This window comes from Chlorocebus sabaeus, chromosome 4, assembly GCF_047675955.1.
Source record: "Chlorocebus sabaeus isolate Y175 chromosome 4, mChlSab1.0.hap1, whole genome shotgun sequence".
Classification (NCBI taxonomy): Eukaryota; Metazoa; Chordata; class Mammalia; order Primates; family Cercopithecidae; genus Chlorocebus; species Chlorocebus sabaeus.
Window position 1 is genome coordinate 16,163,863 of NC_132907.1, and position 17,762 is coordinate 16,181,624.

At 39.9% G+C, this 17,762-nt stretch overlaps 1 protein-coding gene across 2 annotated transcripts in view; it reads right to left on the minus strand.

Annotated features, from left to right (window-relative positions):
* MSH3 (mutS homolog 3) overlaps positions 1-17,762 on the minus strand; it is a 222,668-nt gene that overhangs the window by 19,111 nt on the left and 185,795 nt on the right. For both annotated transcript variants that reach the window (XM_073014652.1, XM_073014651.1), the window contains one exon: positions 3,951-4,137. In XM_073014652.1, coding sequence (XP_072870753.1) covers positions 3,951-4,137 — 187 coding nt within the window. The remainder of the gene's footprint in view (positions 1-3,950; positions 4,138-17,762) is intronic.

Here is a 17,762-nt window from a genome sequence, read left to right on the forward strand (position 1 = left end):
CGAGAGGATCACTCGAGTCCAGGAATACGCGACCACCCTGGGCAACATAGTGAGACTCCCATCTCTACAAAAAATAAAAAAAGAATTAGCTGGGTGTTGTGCCATGTGCCTGCAGTCCCAGCTAAGTGGGAGGCTGAGGCAGGAGGATCACTTGAGCCCAGGGAGTCGAGGCTGCAGTGGGCTGTGTTCACGCCACTGCAGTCCAGCCTGGGTAACAGAGCAAGATCCTGTCTCAAAAAAAAAAAAAAAGAGAAAAAAAAAGAAAAAGAAAAAATGGAAAGAAAAGAAAGAATAAAAAAAGAAAATTTATAGCACTGAACACATTTAAAAAAAGAAAAATTTAAAATAAACAATCTAAGCTTCCATCTTAGGACACCAGAAAGAGAAGAGCAAAAATAAGCAAAAGAAAAGAGATAATAAAAATTAGAGCAGAAATCAATCAAATTAAAACAAGAAAGCAATGGGGAAAATAATCAATAGAACCAAAAGCTGGTTTTTTGAAAAGAAAACTGATAAGCTTCTAGCCAAGCTAAGAACAAAAGAGAAAAGATACAAATGGCTAATATCAGAAACTAGAAGGACAACATTACAGATGCCATGGACAAATAAAAGGGTAATAAGGGAATACTATGACCAACTCTATGTCCACAAATTTGGTAACCTTGGTGAAAATTTCTTGAAAAACAATTCCTTAAAATTGGCTGACACAATCAGCCAAAACTCACACAAGAAAAAACAGAAAATCTGAATAGGTCTGTATCTATTGAAGGACTTGAGTCAATGGCCTTCCAAAACAAAAATCATAGGCCCCAGTGGCGTCACTGGTGAACTCCACCAAACATTTAACGAAGATATTTTACCAACTCTCTACAGTCTTTTTCAGAGGACAGGAGTGGAGTAAATACTTTCTAACTCATTCTATGAGGGCAGCATTACCTTAATACCAAAACCAGACAAAGACATTATAAGAAAACTACAAACCAGTATCTCTCATAAACATAGATGCAAAAATCCTCAATAAAATATTAGCAAAATGAATCCAATGTATAAAAAGAAAAACAGACCATAACCAGGTAGGACTCATCCCAAGTGTGCAAGACTCATTCAACATTTGAATACCAGTTAACGTAATCCATCACATCAACAGGCTAAAGAAGAAAAATCACATGATCATATCAATAGATGCACAGAAAGCATTTGACAAAATCTAACACCCATTCATGATTTTAAAAAACTCTCAGTAAACTAGGAATAGAGAAGAACTTCCTCAATTTGATAAGGAATAGCCACAAACAACCTCTAGCTAACATCATACTTAATAGTGAGAAACTTAAAAAGCTTTCCCACTAAGATCAGAAACAAGGCAAGGATATCCTTTCTTACTACTTTTTCAACACTGTACTGAAAGTCCTAGTTAGTGCAGTAAGACAAGAAAAAAAAATAGATGGGGAAGAAAGAAGTGAAACTGTTTGTAGCTGACATGACTGCCAGGAAATTCAAAAGAATTGACAAACATACACACAGACTGGCATTAACAAGTGATTATAGCAAGGTTGCAGGATACAAGGTTAATATACAAAAGTCAATTGCTTTCCTATGTAGTTTCTATAATGATTAAAGTTTCTGAGTTACATCTTTTTGCAAATAAATTTTTTAAAGCAAAACAAAAAATTCCTTTAAAAAAACAAAATGTCATAATTACCTATGTAATCTAAATAAATGTTTAAACAAAACCTGAGTCTCTCTTGGGTCTTCACTGCCAAAATAACAAAGAAAAGAAGGGAGGCTGGGCACGGTAACTCATGCCTATAGTTCCAGAAGTTTGGGAAGCCAAGGCAGGTGGATCACTGGAGCCCAAGAGTTCAAGACTAGCCTGGGCAACATGGTGAAACTCCGTCTCTAAAAGAATACAAAAATTAGCTGGGTATGGTTGGTGTGTGTCTGTAGTCCCAGCTACTTGGGAGGCCGAAGTGGAAGGATCACCTGGGCCCAGGTAGTTTGAGGCTGCAGTAAGCCATGATCATGCCACTGCACTGCAGCCTGAGTGACAGAGTGAACCCATTTCAAAAAAAAAAGGAGGAGGAGGAGAAAGAAGAGAAGGAGGAAGAACAACAACAATGGTTGTGCCAAAAAGGGCCATAGCTAGGTGCAACCTATTTGCTGCACAAACTGTGTTGGATGCACACCTAAGGACAAGGCCATTAAGAAGTTTGTCATTTGAAATATAGTAGAAGGTGCAGCTGTCAGGGACATTTCCAAATTGAGCGTTGTTGATGTCTCTGTGCTTCCCAAGGAGAGTGTGAAACTGTATTACTGCACAAGTTCTGCCACTCACAGCAAGGTAGTCAGGAATCATTCTCAAGAAGCCTAGGGGACCAAACAACTCCACTCCAATTTAGATCTGAGGATGCTGCCCCCTGATCTCCATCAAAGCCTGTGCATGGAGCTGAGTCTCTAAAGACTGAAGAAAAACTATCTTCTGGAAAAAAATCAAATAGAAATTAAGCTTTAAAATCAAAACTAAACCCCAAAACACCAAGGGCAACAAAAGGTTAAAGAAAAAGAAATTTTATTTTTGTGTTGCTTTTTTTTTTCTTCTGAGACGGAGTCTTGCTCTGTCACCCAGGTTGGAGTGCAGTGGCACGATCTCGGCTCACTGCAAGCAACGCCTCCCAGGTTCACATCATTCTCCTGCCTCAGCCTCCCAAGTAGCTGGGACTATAGGCACCTGCCACCATGCCCGGCTATTTTTTTGTGTGTTTTTAGTAGAGATGGGGTTTCACTGTGTTAGCCAGGATGGTCTCAATCTCCTGACCTTGTGATCCGCCCGCCTCAGCCTCCCAAAGTGCTGGGATTACAGGCGTGAGCCACCATGCCCGGCCTTGTGTTGTTTTTTGAAAAGAAATATTAAAAATATGATTTTATTGGCTTAAATAGCCAATCTCTTCCTTAAATAGAAGAGAGAAAGAAATGAAAATGAGGGAAGACACAACGACAAAGGAGCAAGAAAATGGGGGGAAAAAACAGAAAAGAAAGACCAGAGAAGGGAAAGGCCTAAGGGCAGGTTCCATGAGGGGGAGATTTGAAAAGCAGAGACCAAAATGAACAAGATAGAGAAAGTAAACTAAAGGGGACAGTTAGATGGAAATGATAGGGATGGAAAGTTTGACACAAAATTTCACACTGAAGCTTAGAAATGCACCCTGAAAAAAGGAGACATGCTTTGAAGGAATGATGTTACCAAATCATATAGAAACACAATGAGATGAGATCAAAGATCTCACAATGAGATCTTTCAGGATGTTGGTAAAATAAAAGGATTTCACAAAGTAGAAATGGCAGTATTTCCTTGTTTGTCCCTCGAGGAATTTGGCTGTAGATGGATGATACCTGTTCTTGATTTAGGGTTCATCAAGGATAATAAGATACAATTCTGAGTGAAAATACTGCCAGGGAGGCCTTTTTCATACAACCAGATTTATGTTGAGTCAGCAAGAAAAAGGAATATGTATCAAAAAACTACAAATATTATTTAGGGTCAATCTGTCTGAATTCAGTGTGTAGCATTCTAGTGATCATTTGCAGGGCTGCGGTCAGTTATAAAAAAGAGAATTCTGAGTATTTGCAGACTGAGATCAGGAAAACAATGTGTATAATATGCATCATCCATGTACACAAGGGTATGCAGGGATTGCATAATGGTATTATGACTACAGCAGTAATAATATATATTTCAAAATAACTAAGAGAATAAATTTCAAATGTCTCACCACAAAAAATGATATCTAAATGAGGTGAAGAATATGTTACTTAGCTTAATCACTCCACATTGTTTATATATTTCAAAACATCACACTGTACCCCATAAATATAGTACAATTATAACTTTCATTTAAAAATCATAATTTAAAAATTAATTTCTTTTTAAATACAGTTTACCGGATACTTACATCTCTGATGAAATACTCAAGTGTAGCATAGGCAATGGCAATTCCATCATGGGTGCTCGTCCCTCTTCCCAATTCATCCAAGATAACCAAGGACTGTGATGTTGCTTTTCTGATTATTTCTGCTGTGTCAGTCAGTTCTTCCATAAATGTACTCCGTCCTTTATATATATTGTCTGCAGCACCCATCCTACAAGCAAGAGGAAAACACCTTGATTTTCCTCTTAACTTTCTTATTAGGAAGCCAAACATTATTTTATGAACAATAAATGTAAAAGATCACTAAGAATCTATATATTTTGAGCCAATAATAGCTCAAATTACATTAAACAAAAGAAAACATGTTGGATGTAAACAGTGTCTAACATCACACTGTACTTTGTAGGAATATTCTGGACAGAATTTGAGGTATTGCACAGAACTCCTAAAAAGTAGGGAAATGTTTGATCCTGCTTTTTTCTCACCAATAATTTCAAATCAAAGTTTTGGTATTCACAGGATAAAACAATGCTTCTCTGTGTTTCTGTGTTTAAAAATCCATGATACTGTACAAAGATCTTGTATAATTAAAGGATTTTTTCAGTGTTTCCTTAAGAAGATTCCATACTGATATTACAAATTAAAGTACTACATAAAAAGTAACTTATTTATATACAACTTTTTACTGGAACTAGAATTATAGATGTTTGATACCTTGCACAGCAGCTAATACAGCTTCCTGAAGTGGATTTATGAAACGGTTCCTACAGATGTCAAGAAATAGGCCCAAAAGATTTAAATTTCTTTTCTGTAAGACTTTTTAGAGCCTTTAGTACGGGACTACATATTGTGCATTTCTTTTTTTTTTGAGACAGGGTTTCACTCCCATCGCCCAGGCTGGAGTGCAGTGGCATGTTCTCGGCTCACTACAACCTCTGCCTCCTGGGCTCAAGTGATCCTACAGCCTCAACCTCCCAAGTAACTGGGACTGCAGGCGTGCGCCACCAATTTTTTTTTTTTTGTATTTTTAGTAGAGGTAGGGTTTCACCATTTTGGCTAGGCTGATCTTGTACTCCCAACCTCAAGTGATCTGCCTGCCTTGGCCTCCCTAACTGCTGGGATTACAGGCATGAGCCACCGTGCCCAGCCAATGCATTTCTTAGAGAAGGATCTAGTACACAGCTTTTCTTTAACTGATTTAGCTATGGTCCCTGAAATGTCTTCCAGAGCACCTTGCAGCAATAATGTCTTTCAGAACACATTTGGGAAAACACCTATATAATGCAAAAGCAACTGAAAAAAACAAAAGGAATCATTAGGTAATACTCAGTGTCATGTAGTTAATTGCAAAACTTAGAATTCAGGTTTTTCACCCAGTAGCCAGCTCTGTGAATGCTGGTAACCACTTTCTCAGCAAAATCCCTTCATTGATTTAGTTTTGCTACAATAGTTCACAAAATAGGACACATACTTCACATCTGACCTACAGCACCATAATGTACCTTTCATTTCTTGAGAAATCCATGGTCAAACTGTACCTTAACCAGCTGTGTGGCTGAAGCCCTATAAGGACAAGGAAATGGAATGTGATGTCCAGACATGGGCAGAGCCTTAGAACTGTTTCAGTAACCAGCAGCATTGAGAAATTGTATAATTTCTGAAATGCTGCCACCTTAGGAACATTCTGGCTACTTTTTCAAAGTTCAAATACTGGTATTTACCTCAATATTCAATGTTTACTTTACCAATATTTCCTTTTCCCCTAACACAAAACAAGATGATGAAATTTTCATATCTCTGAAACCACTTAGAATGCTTCAGAATCACAACGGTTCACCCTGTCTACCACTGTTTGCCTTTATTCTGGCAGGTTGTGAGCTGACAAAAAGAAATCTTTGGCTGATAACAGAACATTCTGATGAGGGAAATATTTTGGGGGGTCATTAATTTTTAGAAATCAGGATAATACACCAGCACTGGATACAGTTTTTTGTTTGTTTGAGACAGGATCTTGGTCTGTCACCCAGGCTGGAGTGCAGAGGCATGACTACAGCTCACTGAAGACTTGACCTCCCAGGCTCAAGCGAGTGCCCACCTCAGACTCCTGAATATCTGGGACCACCGGCGCATGCCACAATACCCAGCTAATTTTTAAATTTTTTGCAGAGTCAAGGTCTCACTATATTGCCTGGGCTGGTCTTAAACTCCTGGGTTAAAATGGTCCTCCCACCTCAGCTTCCCAAAGTGCTGAGATTACAGGCATGAGCCACCATGCCTGGCTGTTGTATACAGTTTTAATACAGTAGATTAAGTATTACACTTAAGTGCTTTCTAAAACAGTAAAGTAACAGAGTGGTCTTGTTAGAAACATCAAGAATTGTAAGACGTGCCTGGACAAGTTATTTCTAGGCAGATACACATACATATTATATAAAACGTTTAGTATATGACAAAGGTGAGATTTCAAATTAATGGGGAAAGGATGAACTACCAGTCAAGGAAAAAGATGCTAGCTAATTAGTTATTTCTGAAAAAACAAAGATGTGTCCCCATATAAGCCATATTCCAAAATAAATGTACATGGATTGAAAAGTTTAATGCAAAACTAGAAATCATAAACATACCAAGCTACATAGATGAAATTTAATCTCTGGACAGGTGAGTGGGTGGTTTTACATATACGGCATCAAAACACATATTTAGTAAAAGACACATAAAAAAGTTAAAGGCAAACCACAAACTGAGAAAAAACTTACAGTAATTATAACAAACACTTAACATTCCCAAAATAAAGTCTGACAAAGCAGAACAAAACGGTGAACAGAAAAACAGGCAAAGGACATAAAGAGTCAATTCACAAGAGAAACAAACTTATGAAAATGCCCAAATATGTAAATTCAACAGGAAAATATTCATATTCTATATATATATAGTAATATGTATATTGCTAAGTTAGCAGAGATTAAAAAGAACATTATTACCTGCCATTATCAAGAGTGTTGGGGGGAAAGGGTATTTTTATGTGAGACTGAGACTTGTTACAATCTTCAAAAGACAATTTAGCAATGTCTATTAGAAGTCTTTCATGACCTATAAATTTCACTCTAGGAATTTAACATTATGAAAACTATCAGAGATACATGAAGAAATACATGTACAAATCTGTTCTTGATGTTATTTAATGAAAAGTTGGAATAAATCAAATATCCAATAATAAGAGAAAGAGTAAACAGTACTATGATGAAAAACTATGCAACCAATAAAACTAGTATGTTAGAATTTTTGGCATTGGAAAATGGTCATATTAATAACATAGTGAATGTTACAAATCAGGTCACCAGAAATTTTTTAACTTCAGTGGAGGGGTCTACTAGGAAAAGAGACCTATTGAGCTACTGGAAATTCATCCTTGCTATTATAATAACTCAAGTAATGTTCCAGGCAGATATATAAGTAGCATCCACATTAAATAAAAATTTGAGGACACATGAGGAAAAATGACAGTATGAAAGAGAAGACTGAGAAAACCAACAGAACAAGTAACATAGAGGAAGTGGATAAAAATACAATTCACTGGTGATATGATTTGGTTCTGTGTCCCCAGCCAAATCTTGTCTTGTAGCTCCCATAATTTCTACATGTTGTGGGAGGGATGTGGTGGGAGATGACTGAATTATGGGGGCGGGTCTCTCCTGTGCTATTCTCATGATAGTGAATGGGTCTCATGAAATCTGATGGTTTTAAAAACGTGAGTTTCCCTGCACAATCTCTCTCTTTGCCTGCTGCCATCCACATAAGATGTGACTTGCTCCTCCTTGCCTTCTGCCATGATTGTGAGGCCTCCCTAGCCATGTGGAGCTGTAAGTCCAGTAAACCTCTTTCTTTTGTAAATTGCCCAGTCTTGGGTATGTCATTATCAGCAGTGTGAAAATGCACTAATACAGTAAATTGGTACCAGGAGTGGGGTGTTGCTGGAAAGATACTTGAAAAAGTGGAAGCAACTTTGGAACTGGGAAATAGGCAGAGGATGGAATAGTTTGGAGGGCTCAGAAGAAAGGAAAATGTGAGAAAGTCTGGAACTTCCTAGAGACATGTTGAACGACTTTGACAAAAATGCTGATAGTGATATGAACAGTAAGGTCCAGGCTGAGGTGGTCTCAGATGGAAATGAGGAACTTGTTGGGAACTTGAGAAAAGGTGACTCTTGCTTTGCTTTAGCAAAGGAACTGGCAGCATTGCGCCCCACCCTAGAGATCTGTGGAACTTTGAACTTGAGAGAGATGATTTAGGCAGAGGATGAGCTGGCAGAAGAAATTTCTAAGCAGAAAAGAATTCAAGAGGTGACTTGGGTGCTGTTAAAGGCATTCAGTTTTATAAGGGAAACAGAGCATAAATGTTTGGAAAATTTTAGCCTGACATTGTGATAGAAAAGAAAATCACATTTTCTGAGGAGAAATTCAAGCCAGCTGCAGAAATTTGCATAAAAAAACAAGGAGCTGAATGTTAATCCCCAAGACAATGGGGAAAATGTCTCCAGGAATGTCAGAGATCTTCATGGCAGCCCCTCCCATCACACCCTGGGAGGCCAAGGAGGAAAAAGTGGTTTCATGGGCAGGGCCTGTGGCCCCTCGCTATGTGCAGCCTAGGGACTTGGTGCTCTGCATCCCCAGCAGCTCTAGTCATGGCTAAAAGGGGACAAGGTACAAGGTACAGCTCAGGTTGTGGCTTCAGAGGGTGCAAGCCCCAAGCCTTGGCAGCTTCCATGTGGTATTGAGCCTGCAGGTACACAGAAGTCAAGAACTAAGGTTTGGGAACCTCTGCTTAGATTTCAGAGATATATGGAAATGCCTGGATGTCCAGGCAGAAGTTTGCTACGGGGTAGATCTCTCATGGAGAACCTCTGCAAGGGCAGTACAGAAGGGAAAGGTGGGGTCACAGCCCCCACACAGAGTCCATACTGGGGCACCACCTAGTGGAGCTGTGAGAAGAGGGCCATAGTCCTCCAGACCCCAGAATGGTATATCTACCTAGAGCTTGCACCATATGCCTGGAAATGCTGCAGACACTCAATGTCAGCCTGTGAAAGCAGCCGGGAGGTAGGCTGTACCATGCAAAGCACAGGGGAGGAGTTTCCCAAGATCATAGGAAGCAACCTCTTGCATCAGTGTAACCTGGATGTGAGATACGGAGTCAAAAGATATCATTCTGGAGCTTTAAGATTTGACTGCTCCGCTGGACTCTGGACTTGCATAGGGCCTGTAGTCCTTTTGCTTTGGCCAATTTCTTCCATTTGGAATGGCTGTATTTACCCAATGCCTGTACCCCTACTGTATTTAGGAAGTAACTAACTTGCTTTTTTTTTTTTTTTTTTGAGATGGAGTCTCGCTCTGTCGCCCAGGCTGCAGTGCAGTGGCATGATCTCAGCTCATTGCTAGTTCCGCCTCCCACGTTCACGCCATTCTCCTGCCTCAGCCTCCTGAGTAGCTGGGACTACAGGTGCCCACCACCACGCCCAGATAATTTTTTGCATTTTTAGTAGAGACGGGGTTTCACCACGTGAGCCAGGATGGTCTCGATCTCCTGACCTCGTGATCCACCCACCTCAGCCTCCCAAAGTGCTGGGGTTACAGGCATGAAAACCACGCCCAGCCCTAACTTGCTTTTGATTTTCCAGGCTCATAGGCAGAAGGGACTTGTCTTGGATGAGACTTTGGACTGTGGAATTTTGAGTTAATGCTGAAATGAGTTAAGACCGTGGGGGACTGTGTGCAGGCATGATTGGTTCTGAATGTGAAGATATGAGATTTGGGAGGGGCCAGGGGTGGAATAATATGGTTTGGCTCTGTGTCCCCACACAAATCTCATCTTGTAGATCCCATAATTCCCATGTGCTGTGGGAGGCACCTAGTGGGAAATGACTGAATTATGGGGGCAGGTCTTTCCTGTGCTATTCTCATGACAGTGAATGGGTCTCATGAGATCTGATAATTTTAAAAATGAGAGTTTCCCTGTACAACATCTTTACCTGCTGCCATCCACATAAGATGTGACTTGCTCTCCCTTGCCTTCTGCCATGATTGTGAGGCCTCCCCAGCCATGTGGAACTGTAAGTCCAATAAACTTCTTTCTTTTGTAAATTGCCTAGTCTCGTGTATGTCTTTATCAGCAGTGTGAAAATGGACTAATACAACTGGAAAGAATTAAAACAAGCAAAATTTCGATTTGGTATCCTCAGGGAGATTACGAATATTACAGACTTAAAACAAGAACAGTCTATGAAGAAATAAACAACTGGAGAACAAGAAATCTTGAAAATTAAAAATATGATCACTGAAAAAATTTACTGTATGGGTGAAATTAAAATTACATGCTGTACAGGACCAAGCTTTTATTTTATTATTGTTTGAGAATGGTCCTAACTCTGTTGCCCAGGCTGCAGTACAGTGGCATGAACACAGCTCACTGCAGCCTCAACCTTCCTGTGCTCAGATGATCCTCCCACCTCAGCCTCCTGGGAAGCTGGGACTACAGGCATACCTGACTAATTTTTTATCTTTTGTATCTTTAGTAGAGACGGAATTCCACCATGTTGCCCACGCTGGTCTCAACACCTGTGCTCAAGTGACCCACAGGCCTCAGCCTCTTAAAACACTTGGATTACCGACGTGAGCCACTGTGCCTTGCCCTAGACCAAGTTTTTAAACCGGGAAGATAAATTCAAAGAAATCTGAGAACAGTAAAGAGAAAGAGAAAGACCAAGAAATGTCAAGTACACACAAACAGATTTAAAACATGGAGGCCATGTCCTGACAGTTGAAAGCTGCTCAAATAGAAAGTGCAAAAGATACAAACAACAAAGATAATGAAACGAAATAACTTAAGAAAATGCCCTGATGCTGAAATAAGACATGCATCTTCATATGGGAAGGTTTCGCAAAATGCTGAGTAAGATTGGTAAGAAAAGATATACAGCTAAACATTCTGCTGAAAATTGTACAATAAGGATTTTTAAAAATTCTAAATACCTCAGAGAAAGAAAAATCTCATCATTAAGCAAGGAATGAGAATCAGACTCTTACTGACTTTTTATATACATTGAATGAAATACTGGAAGATAATGGGAGCAATTTCTTTAAATTTAAAATCTGGATATTTATATTCATCTAAACTTTCAAAGCAAATATGAAGATAAAGCTTGAGAGTTTCTAAAACTAAAAAAATTGAGACTTTCTAAAACTAAAAAAATTTGCCACTATGAGCCCTACATGAAAAAAGTACTGAGAGACAGACTCAAAAAAAAAAAAAATTTTGGCTGGGTGTGGTGGCTCACACCTAAAATCTCAGCACTTTGGGAGGCTGAAGCAGGCAGATCACTTGAGGTCAGGAGTTCGAGACCAGCCTGGCCAACATGGCAAAACCCCTTACCTACTAAAAATACAAAAATTACGCAAGGATAGTTGTACATGACTGTAATCCCAGCTACTCAGGAGGCTGAGGCAGGAGAATCATTTGAGCCCACGAGGTGGAGGTTGCAATGAGCTGAGATTGCACCACTGCACTCCAACTTGGGCAACAGAGCGAGAACCTGTCTCAGAAAAAAAAAACCCAAAAATTGAGGGTCACTTCCAAGATGCCTAAATAGGAACAGCTCCAGTCTGCAGCTCCCACCGAGATGGACGCAGAAGATGGGTGATTTCTGCATTTCCAACTGAGGTACCTGGTTCATCTCACTGGGACTGGTTGGACAGTGGGTACAGCCCATGGAGGGTGAGATGAAGCAGGGTGGGGTGTTGACTCACCTGGAATGCGCAAGGGGACAGGGATTTCCTTTTCCTTGTCAAGGGAAGCCATGACAGACTGTACCCGGAGAAACGGTACACTACTAACCAAATACCACGTTTTTCCTATGGTCTTAGCCACTGGCAGACCAGGATATACCCTCCTGTGCCTGGCTTGGCAGGTCTCACGCCCACAAAGCCTTGCTCACTGCTAGCGCAACAGTCTGAGATCAACCTGTGATGCTGCAGCTTGATGGGGGGAGGGGCATCCTCCATTGCTGATGCTTGAGTAGCTAACAATGTAAACAAAGTGGCCTGTAAGCTTGAATTGGGCAGAACCCACCGCAGTTCAGCAAGGCCTACTGCCTCTCTAGATTCCACCTCTGGGGGCAGGGCACAGCAGAACAAAAAGCAGCAGACAGCATCTGCAGACTTAAACATCCCTTTCTGACAGCTCTGAAGAGAGCAGTGGTTCTCTCAGCACAGTGTTCGAGCTCGGAGAACAGACAGACTGCCTCCTCAAGTGCGTCCCAAACCCCCATATAGTCTCACTGGGAGACAACTCGCAGAAGGGGCCAACAGACACCTCAAACAGGTGGATGCCCCTCTGGGATGAAACTTCCAGAAAAAGGATCAGACAGTAATATTTGCTGTTCTGCAGCCTCCGCTGGTGATACCCAGGCAAGCAGGGTCTGGAGTGAACCTCCAGCAAAGCCCAACAGACCTGTAGTTGAGGGGCCTGTTAGAAGGAAAACTAACGAACAGAAAGGAATAGCATCAGTATCAACAAAATGGACATCCACACCAAAACCCCATCTGTAGGTCACCAACATCAAAGATCAAAGGTAGATAAAACCACAAAGATAGGCAGAAACCACAGCAGAAAAGTGGAAAATTCCAAAAACCAAAGCGCCTCTTCCCCTCCAAAGGATGGCAGCTTCTTGCCAGCAAGGGAACAAAACTGGGCAGAGAATGAGTTTGACGAGTTGACAGAAGTAGGCTTCAGAAGGTCAGTAATAAGAAACTTCTCCGAGCCAAAGGAGCATGTTCCAACCCACTGCAAGGAAGCTTAAAATCGTGAGAAAAGGTTAGAGGAATGACTAACTAGAATAAACAGTGTAGAGAAGACCTTAAATGACCTGATGGAGCTGAAAACCACGGTACGAGAACTTCGTGATGCCTGCACAAGCTTCAGTAGCCGATTTGATCAAGTGGAAAAAGGATATCAGTGATTGAAGATCAAATTAATGAAATAAAGCAAGAAGACAAGATTAGAGAAAAAAGAGTGAAAAGAAATGAACAATGCCTTCAAGAAATATGGGACTATGTGAAAAGACCAAATATAAATTTGACTGGTGTACCAGAAAGCAATGGGGAGAATGGAACTAAGTTAGAAAATACTCCTCAGGATATTATCCAGGAGGACTTCCCTAGCCTAGCAAAGCAGGCCAACATTCAAATTCAGGAAATACAGAAAACGCCACAAAGATGCTCCTCGAGAAGAGCAACTCCAAGACACATAATTGTCAGATTTACCAAGGTTGAAATGAAGGAAAAAATATTAAGGGCAGTCAGAGAGAAAGGCCGGGTTACCCACAAAGAGAATCCCATCAGACTAAAAGTGGATCTCTCGGCAGAAACCCTACAAGCCAAAAGAGAGTGGGGGCCAATATTCAACATTATTAAAGAAAAGTATTTTCAACCAAGAATCTCATACCCAGCCAAACTAAGTTTCATATGTGAGGGAGAAATAAAATCCTTTACAGACAAGCAAATGCTGAGAGATTCTGTCACCACCAGGTCTGCCTTACAAGAGCTCCTGAAGGAAGCACTAAACGTGGAAAGGAAAAACCGGTACCAGCCACTGCAAAAACATGCCACATTGTAAAGACGATTGATGCTATGAAGAAACTGCATCAATTAATGGGCAAAATAACCAGCTAACAGCAAAATGAAAGGATCAAATTCACACATAACAATATTAACCTTAAATGTAAATGGGTTAAATGCCCCAATTAAAACACACAGATGGGCAAATTGGATAAAGAGTCAAGACCCATTGGTGTGCTGTACTCAAGAGACCCATCTCATGTGCAGAGACACACACAGGCTCAAAATAAAGGGATGGAGGAAGATCTACCTAGCAAATGGAGAAAAAAAAAAAAAAAAAAAAAAAAACAGGGGTTGCAATCTTAGTCTCTGATAAAACAGACTTTAAACCAACAAAGATCAGAAGAGACAAAGAAGGCCACTACATAATGGTAAAGGGATCAATTCAAAAAGAAGAGCTAACTATCGTAAATATATATACACCCAATACAGGAGCACCCAGATTCATAAAGCAAGTCCTTAGAAACCTACAAAGAGACTTAGACTCCCACACAATAATAATGGGAGACTTTAACACCCCACTGTCAAGATTAGACAGATCAATGAGACAGAAGGTTAACAAGGATATCCAGGACTTGAACTCAGCTCTGGACCAAGCAGACCTAATAGGCATCTACAGAACTTTACACCCCACATTGACAGAATATACATTCTTCTCAGCACCACATGGAACTTATTCTAAAATTGACCACATAATTGGAAGTAAAACACTCCTCAGCAAATGTAAAAGAACAGAAATCACAACAAACTGTCTCTCAGACCACAGCGCAAACGAATTAGAACTCAGGATTAAGAAACTCACTCAAAACTGCACAACTACATGGAAACTGATCAACCTGATACTGAATGACTACTGGATAAACAATGAAATGAAGGCAGAAATAAAAGTGTTCTTTGAAACAAATGAGAACAAAGACACAACATACCAGAATCTCTGGGACACATTTAAAGCAGTGTGTAGAGGGAAATTTATAGCACTAAATGCCCACAAGAGAAAGCAGAAAAGATCTAAAATTGACACCTTAACATCACAATTAAAAGAACTAGAGAAGCAAGAGCAAACACATTCAAAAGCTAGCAGAAGGCAAGAAATAACTAAGATCAGAGCAGAACTGAAGGAGATAGAGACACAAAAAATGCTTCAAAAAAATCAATGAATCCGGGACCTGGTTTTTTGAAAAGATCAACAAAATAGGTAGACCACTAGCAAGACTAACAAAGCAGAAAAGAGAGAAGAATCAAATAGATGCAATAAAAAATGATAAAGGGGACATTACCACTGATCCCACAGAAATACAAACTACCATCAGAGAATGCTATGAATACCTCTATGCAAATAAACTGGAAAATCTAGAAGAAATGGATAAATTCCTGGACACATACTCCCTGCCAAGACTAAACCAGGAAGAAGTTGAATCTCTCAATAGACCAATAACAGGTTCTGAAATTGAGGCAATAATTAATACCCTACCAACCAAAAAAAGTCCAGGACCAGATGTATTCACAGCTGAATTCTACCAGAGGTACAAAGAGGAGCTGGTACCATTCCTTCTGAAACTATTCCAATCAATAGAAAAAGAGGGAATCCTCCCTAACTCATTTTATGAGGCCAGCATCATCCTGATACCAAAACCTGGCAGAGACACAACGAAAAAAAGAGAATTTTAGGCCAATATCCCTGATGAACATTGATGCAAAAATCCTCAATAAAATACTGGCAAACCGAATCCAGTGGCATATCAAAAAGCTTATCCACCACAATCAAGTCAGCTTCATCTATGGTATGCAAGGCTGGTTCAACATACATAAACCAATAAACGTAATCCATCATATAAACAGAACCAAAGACAAAAACCACATGATTATCTCAATAGATGCAGAAAAGGCCTTTGACAAAATTCAACAGCCCTTCATGCTAAAAACTCTCAATAAACTAGGTATTGATGGAACGTATCTCAAAATAATAAGAGCTATGTATGACAAACCCACAGCCAATATCACACCAAATGGGCAAAAACTGGAAGCATTCCCTCTGAAAACCCACACAAGACAAGGATGTCCTCTCTCACCACTCCTATTCAACATAGCATTGAAGTTTTGGCTAGGGCAATCAGGCAAGAGAAGGAAATAAAGGGTATTTAATTAGGAAAAGAGGAAGTCATATTGTCTCTGTTTGCAGATGACATGATTGTATATTTAGAAAACCCTATCATATCAGTCTAAAATCTCCTTAAGCTGATAAGCAACTTCAGCAAAGTCTCAGGATACAAAATCAACATGCAAAAATCACAAGCATTCCTATACACCAATAGTAGACAAATAGAGAGCCAAATCATGAGTGTACTCCCATTCACAATTATTACAAGGAGAATAAAATACCTAGGAATACAACTTACAAAGGACGTGAAAGACCTCTTCAAGGAGAACAACAAATCACTGCTCAACGAAATAAAAGAGGACACAAACAAATGGAAGAACATTCCATGCTCACGGATAGGAAGAATCAATATCATGAAAATGGCCATACTGTCCAAGGTAATTTATAGATTCAATGCTATCCCCCACATCAAGCTTACCACTGACTTTCTTCACAGAATTGGAAAAAACTACTTTAAACTTCCTATGGAACTAAAAAAGAGCCCGCATAGCCAAGACGATCCTAAGCAAAAAGAACAAAGCTGGAGGCATCATGCTACCTGACTTCAAACTATACTATGAGGCTACAGTAACCAAAACAGCATGGTACTCATAACAAAACAGATATATAGACCAATGGAACAGAACAGAGGCCTCATAAATAACATCACACAACTACAACCATCTGATCTTTGACAAACCTGACAAAAACAAGAAATGGGGAAAGGATTCCTTATTTAATAAATGGTACTGAGAAAACTGGCTAGCCATATGTAGAAAGCTGAAACTGGATCCCTTACTTAAACCATATACAAAAATTAACTCAAGATAGATTAAAGACTTAAATGTAAGACCTAACACCATAAAAACACTAGAAGAAAACCTAGGCAATACCATTCAGGACACAGGCACGGGGAAAGACTTCATGACTGAAATACTAAAAGCAATGGCAACAAAAGCCAAAATAGACAAATGGGATCTAATTAAACTAAAAAGCTTCTGCACAGCAAAAAAAAACTATCATCACAGTGAACAAGGAACCTACAGAATGGGAGAAAATTTTTGCAATCTATCCATCTGACAAAGGGCTAATATCCAGAATCTACAAATAACTTAAACAAACTTACAAGAAAAAAACAACCCCATCAAAAAGTGGGCAAAGGGGCCATGCGTGGTGGCTCATGCCTGTAATCCCAGCACTTTGGGAGGCCAAGGCGGGTGGATCACGAAGTCAAGAGATTGAGACCATCCTGGTTAACAAGGTGAAATCCCATCTTAAAAAAAAAAAGAAAGAAAAGAAAAAATGGCCAAAGGATATGAACAGACACTTCTCAAAAGAAGGTATTTATGCAGCCAAGAGACATATGAAAAAATGCTCATCATCACTGGTCATCAGAGAAATGCAAATCAAAACCACAATGAGATACCACCTCATGCCAGTTAGAACGGTGATCATTAAAAAGACAGGAAACAACAGATGCTGGAGAAGATGTGAAGAAATAGGAATGCTTTTACACTGTTGGTGGGAGTGTAAATTAGTTCAACCATTGTGGAAGACAGCATGGTGATTCCTCAAGGATTTAGAACTAGAAATACCAGTTGACCCAGCGATCCCATTACTGGGTATATACCCAAAGGATTATAAATCATGCTAGTATAAAGACACATGCACACGCAAGTTTACTGTGGCACTATTCACAATAGAAAAGGCTTGGAACCAACCCAAATGTCCATCAATGATAGACTGGCTTAAGAAAATGTGGCACATATACACCATGGCATACTATGCAGCCATAAAAAAGGATGAGTTCATGTCCTTTGCAGGGACACGGATGAAGCTGGAAATCATTTTAAGCAAACTATCACAAGGACAGAAAACCAAACACTGCATCTTCTTACTCACAGGTGGGTGTTGAACAATGAAAACACGAGGACACAGGGTGGGGAACATCACATACCAGGGCCTGTCAGGGGGTAGGGGGCATGGGAGGGATAGTATTAGGTGAAATACTTAATGTAAATGACAAGGTGA